Below are 6,000 nucleotides of genomic sequence, written 5' to 3' on the forward strand. Positions count from 1 at the left end.
CCCTCCCACTCTGTCCGTTTACACCAGTGACCAATGACCCTTCTTTGTCACGTCCTCCGCCCTTCCTAACTCCACATAGGCAGGGTCTCCGGGAAGCCCCTCCCCAACCTTGGGGGCCACAAGGGGGGCCCAAGGCTCTCAGCCCCTCCAACTGCTCCGCGCCCACGCGCAGAGCCCGCGGACCGGCGCGCTCCAGAGGCCGGGGCACCCAGTCCCTGGTGGGTCCGCCTTGAACACTCCGCGGGGCGGCGCCCGCGATCCCAGACCTTGTGTCGGGCGGGCGCGTGGGACCCTGCACACCCCTAAGTGGGGGAGCGCACTCCGACTCCCCCACCCCACCCCCGCGGCGCTCGGCCCCACCCCCACCTCCCCGTGCGCCCTTCGCAGCCGGCGGCAGCCTAGCCCGGAGCGGAGCGCACACCGCGCACCCGCCCGCCCGAGTCCCACCTGCCCAGCCCGCGGGCGGGAGGAGGCACCCCGCCTCCAGGGTCACCTGCTCTGCTCCGTGGGGACCAGGGGACTCACCGTGAGCGCCGAGAACTTCTGCGCGGGCGCCGGCGGCAGCAGCCCCGCGAGCAGCAGCGGCAGCCAGCAGAGCCGGGGCAGCAGCATGGTGCGCGCGGGCGGCCGGAGCGGCGACACGCGGCGGCGGGAGCCTGGCGCTGGGCTGCGGGCGGCCCTCCCCTCCGCTCCAGGCGGCCCGGCTCGACCAGCTGCCCTCCCGGCACAGAGAGGTCCTGCGTCCTTTAGGGCTTCCCCGGCTCCTGTCAAATAACTGCAGAGCCTCCTGCCTCCTCCCTCCTCCCCTCTCCTCCCCTCCCCTCCAGCCCAGAGCCCCACCTCCTGCGCCCGCAGCGCGCCCGCTCAGCTCAGATGCCGCTGGGGCGCAGGGGCCACCCCCAGGGAGCTGTGTGCGCGCCTCCTTCCCGGCGCGGTGCACACGCACGCGCATGGATGGCACACATGTGCGCACACACACGTTACACACACATGCACACACCACGCGTGCATGTCTGTCTGGGAGAGCTCCCTGGCCCAACCACAAGGTGCGCTGGACCTGGTCCCTGCAGGCCCACCCCTGAGGCCTGGGTCTCCCACCTGCCTTACCCAGAAGCCTAGGTCAGACCCCAGGCGCCCCGCCCTCCCCTCCCCCGGCCCCCGCCCCCCAACCTCTTCAACCTCTGGACTCTCAAGGCACCTGGTCCAGCCCAGAGGTCCCACTCCAACTCGCTGGCGCTCAGGCGGGGCAGCTGTCAGCACCACCGCGTCCAGAAATGAGAAATGGCGCGGCGCTGCGCCTTGGGGTCCTTGCGCAGGTTCATCCACGCGGGGGGCGGCGTGTTCGGAGGCGCACGCAGGGGGAGGGGGTGACCCGCGCGGGGGGCTGGGCAGTGCCTGCGTGGAGCCGCCCCGCCCCGCGGCGGGCATTTCAGGGACCACGGGGCGGCGGAGGCGCAGGCTCCGCGTGGAGACGGTGGAATCCGGGAGGCTCTGCACACCCAGACGCTGGACGGGATCCATTGCAGACAGCATTGCTGACATAGTTTAGCCTTGGCTTACAGCTTTACAGGAAAAAGCCCGGTTCTGGCTCCACAGAAAACCAAGAGCGAGGACGGGCGAGAACAATGCACCGATTGACTGGGGGGGGGGGGGGGGGGACAAAACCTAGAACATCCAAATCTGGTCTTTAATCGGATGTTTAATCCGAAGCTGCAGCCCCGGGTGGGGGAGGGGCCGTGCCGGCAAAGCCTGGGCCCACCCCTGAGACAAAGGCTGTGTGTTGGGGCTGGGGGGGCCCCTGCGGAGGGGGGAGGCGCCCCACTTCCACAACCAACATGATGGACAGATGGACACAGGGCCCGGAGGGATGGGGACGGAGCGCCTGTCCCGGGAGGGGGCTGCGCACCCTCCTGGGCCCAGAGAACGTGTGAAGCGCTTTAAAGTTTAAACACCTCCATTCCTCCGGCGCAATAAAACGCCCAGGAGGGCGCAGGGTCCGAGCAGCAGGTGAGTGGAGCAGCTGCGCGGGATTAAGCGAACAAGGCGTGCCCTCAGGAAGCTCCGTAAAAATTAAGGTAAAAACGAAACCGTCAATCCGGCAAACGCTCAGACCCTCCGAAGCAGAACCTCGACACCCAGAGCCAGCTCCGCTCCTGCCGAAGCCGGCCGCGGAGCACCGTGCCGCGGAGCACCGTGCCTCTGCTCCCGGCCGAGGCCCCGGCACGCGCACCCAGGTCTGTACACCCGGCTCTGGAGCTCACACAATTGGAAACAGGCTCCTTGCTTCGCCCTCGTCGGCTTCACCAGGGCGGGCGAGGAGTAGAGTTAATTATCCCACTTCACAGGCGAGGCCGCCGGCACCAGAGGCAGGTGGTAGCCGGGTCCCACAGGCAGCGGGTCAGGGCCAGATGCCCGGCGTGTGGCGCTGGCCACGGCCCCACTGCTCTGGAGGCGTGGAGGTGCCCCGGGGCCGGGGGGCGACTGCTAGGCCCTCGGGCCTTCTGTTGGAATCTCCACCCACGTTCACACACCCACTGCAGAGCCGGGTCCCAGCCCGACCAGGAGGGCCACCTTCCTGGACCCCGGGGGCGGGTGCTACAGATGCTAGAAGCGGAGTGTGGAGACATAACCAAGTCCCATTTTCATTGGGAAATCGATACATTTATTAAAAACACTAAGAAATCGGTATGTCTGTCGAACATTCTTTTTCTTAATGTTTTTACTGATTTCAGAGAAAGGAAGGGAGAGAAAGAGAGAAGCCCGATGATGAGAGAGAATCATGGATCGGCTGCCTCCTGCACGCCCCACCCTGGGGATGGAGCCCCCAGCCAGGCTCTGTCCTGACCAGGAATCGGACCCTGACCTCCTGGTTCATAGGTCGGTGCTCAGCCACGGAGCCACGCCGGCCGGGCTGTGTGACAGGAGCGTTAACACTGGCGTGGATGCCGGGGTCAGGATGTGGCAAGCACCTTTGCTTGGTTCGAAATCAAGGCAGGGAAAGATCGGGTCCTATTTTCCAACCAGTTCCTCTAGGACAGTGGTCGGCAAACCGCGGCTCGTGAGCCACATGCGGCTCTTTGGCCCCTTGAGTGTTCTAACGCCACTTCTTCAAAATAGACTCGCCCAGGCCGAAAAACCGCCCAGGCCCTTCTGCGCATGGGCCACGAAGTTTCAATCGCACTGTACGTGCGCGCCCCGCCCGTGGTATTTTGTGGAAGAGCCACACTCAAGGGGCCAAAGAGCCGCGTGTGGCCCGCGAGCCGCGGTTTGCCGACCACGGCTCTAGGACAGACAACGGCAGAGCCATCCTCGCTTTCCTCAGAGGCCTCCCTCCGAGGCCTCAGAGCACTCTGCAGGCCCCGACTCCGTCCCTTAGAAGGCTGACACTGCAAAAGGAGGTATTTCTGGTGGGGGCGGGGTCTTAATTCTTATTTCTGGGTAACTTGAGATTGGCCAGAGAGCTTTGTGTCGGCTCACTCCCCCCCTCTGCCCCCCGTTATGCAAAGTCGGAGACCTCCAGGCCCTGTCCCTGCCGCCTCAGTGTTCAATGCACAGCCCAGTCACCACCAGAGGGTCACCCGAGTGACCTGCAGCCACACTGGGCGCTGTGCAGCCAGGACTGCCCCCTCCCCAGCCACGTCCCCATTTCTCCTGCCTCCTGGCCTCTGCTGACCCCTAGAAGAGGACCCTCCCACGTCCCCCGGGTCAGCTTGGGGTACTGGTCCTCTCGCCTGGCGGTCACGCTCCTCTCCACTCGCAGAATTACTCTGGGCTTTCCCTCCGAACGGGAGGACTGCCCGTCCTGGTGGTTCCTGGAGCCTCCGGCCCCTTCCCTTTCATCCATTCTCTTCGTCTACGAGTGGAGGAGGCGAGACCCCCACATTAGACCCCATTTCCAGAGGCCGCACGCCACAGGAGGGCGGCAGGTGGACGGAGCTGACGGGGGAGGGGGGTCTGGCAGGCGGACGGAGCTGACGGGGGAGGGGGGTCTGGCAGGCGGACGGAGCTGACGGGGGGAGGGGGGTCTGGCCGGCACGTGGCACTGGCGTCTCCGGGCTGTGGTGCTCGGGGTGGACGGGGTGGGCAGGTGTGTTTGACCTCCAGCCTAACTCAGGTGTTCCCTTTTCTGTTTGCACCCATTTAAGTAAAAACTCTGGAATTATTTGAATCTGCCCCTGTATAGAGCGCCTTCCTTCTCCAGACGCCGATGCAAGCGTCAGGACAAGCCTCTCCCAGCTCCTTCCGGAACGTGCTGGGTGTTTTATCCGATTAACCGTGTGGAGCGCGCCCTCACAGATGACCGTGGTGCGGCCCAGGCGTCCCGGACCTGCCGGCCACCCAGGGGGCGTGGAGCAGGATCCTGACGCGGCTCGCCCCGGGGCGGCTCCCTCCTCTCGCCGCCGCCGGCAGCTGTGAGTGGGCGCAGACACCGGCCTGGCTCATTTTGCATCTTGTGTGCGATCCGTTGACAAACAAGTAGAAAACAGCACTTGTGTCTGGCTCGTGGGTGCGGCTCTCTCCCGCGGGGCTCTCCAAGCTCAGGTTTAACGTTCCCAAGGAGAGTTCTGTTCGCCAAGCCAAGGGCAGAACCGCTACTTCCGCAGCGAGGACATCGCCCCTGGAGCTGCCGCGGTGACGGGGATGCCGGGCCGTTCCAAGGGTGCGTCCTGGGCCGGAGCCACGCTCCGACCCGCCCGCCGGCCGGGGAGGCACAGGAGCACGGAGAGCCCGGCTCAGACAGCGGCAGCCGGCGTGCCTTCCCACTCGTGAAACCACCTCCGGGCCACGAGCCTCAGACACTGTGACAGCCACAGAGCTCACTCAGGACGCAAGCCCGCCACACCCAGACCCTGGAGCTGGCGAGGGCGCGGAGGCCCGGCCCAGCTGTGCCCGTGGAGCGCCCGGAGCCCACAGGGTGGGCAGCAGCCAAGTTCTTCCAACCTCAGGTGACCTCGAAAGCGGTGGGAGAAGGCACCCCAATAAAGAAACCTTTCTCTACCCTCAGCACCCGCGCCCCACACCCACACTCCCGCCAGGATGGCACCCAGTGACCCCCCCACCCCCTCCTTGTCCCGAGCTGCAGGCTGCACGGACATCACCCCGTCCCCGTCCCCATCCCTCAGCCCCGCAGCCCCGGTCAGGGAGGCTGTGACGCAAACACCATCGGCCTGGACCTGGCCGCCGACGGCTTTCCCGTCTGCGGGGACCGCGTTGTGGTGGCGGGATTTTGGCCACGTGATCCACCAGCCGTGCTCGGGCGCCTTCCTGGCGCCCGCGGTCCAGCCCAGTCTGGGAGCCGCACGGTCCCGTGTGGCCATCGGTCCTGTGTCCACGTGGCTCGCTGCTTGAGAAGCCTTGGCAGGAAGTCCCGCCCTTCTTCCCAGAGCCGTCCGTCCTCGCAGCCACTGGGCGTCTCCTCACACCTCGAAGGACGGGCCTTATGTGGACTACCGGCTCCCGTCGCCAACGCTCAGCGCCTGAGGCCGGCCTCGAGGGCCGGGAGAGAGAATGGGCGCAGAGTCCAGGCTGTGACATGACCCCCTGTGCTCCGGGGCCGGCAGGGGCCGGGGGCCGGGTGTCCAGGTGCCACGCCTGCCCGCTCGCTGGCTCGGGCCCGGGCGCTGGATGCACCGAGGCAGGGAAGCAGCTGCGGGCGCCGTGATTCACGGCCGAGATAACTCGCAGACGGAGGCGCGCCGGCAGGTGGGTGCTCCTGAGGAATTTAACTTCCCTCCGGGGCTTGGGTTTCTGGCCCCGACGTCCTGTCCGCACCCAAGTCCCAGGCCATCTCTCCTGCGTGCACTGCGGGCCGGGCTGTCCGCGGCGTCCGGTCCGGTCGGGGACGGCCGCCCCACCAGGGGGGGACCACGCTGTTTGTTTTCGGTTGTCTAGGCGCTCGTCACCTCGGGACCTGGCCGGCTGCCCCGGATCTGGCTCTGGGGATCACTGACTAACACGTCTGCTATTCCGGTTCCTGAGCCGGACAGAGCGGGCTTCTCA

General features: G+C 66.5%; 1 protein-coding gene across 2 annotated transcripts in view; it reads right to left on the reverse strand.

Annotated features, from left to right (window-relative positions):
* The window catches only part of SMOC2 (SPARC related modular calcium binding 2), a 71,275-nt gene extending 70,492 nt beyond the window's left edge, over nucleotides 1-783 (reverse strand). For both annotated transcript variants that reach the window (XM_079781568.1, XM_079781567.1), the window contains exon 1: nucleotides 526-783. In XM_079781568.1, coding sequence (XP_079637694.1) covers nucleotides 526-612 — 87 coding nt within the window. In that variant the 5' untranslated portion in view covers nucleotides 613-783. The remainder of the gene's footprint in view (nucleotides 1-525) is intronic.
* Nucleotides 784-6,000: the final 5,217 nt, after the last annotated feature.

This window comes from Cnephaeus nilssonii (genome assembly GCF_951640355.1).
Source record: "Cnephaeus nilssonii genome assembly, chromosome: 9".
NCBI classification, from domain to species: Eukaryota; Metazoa; Chordata; class Mammalia; order Chiroptera; family Vespertilionidae; genus Cnephaeus; species Cnephaeus nilssonii.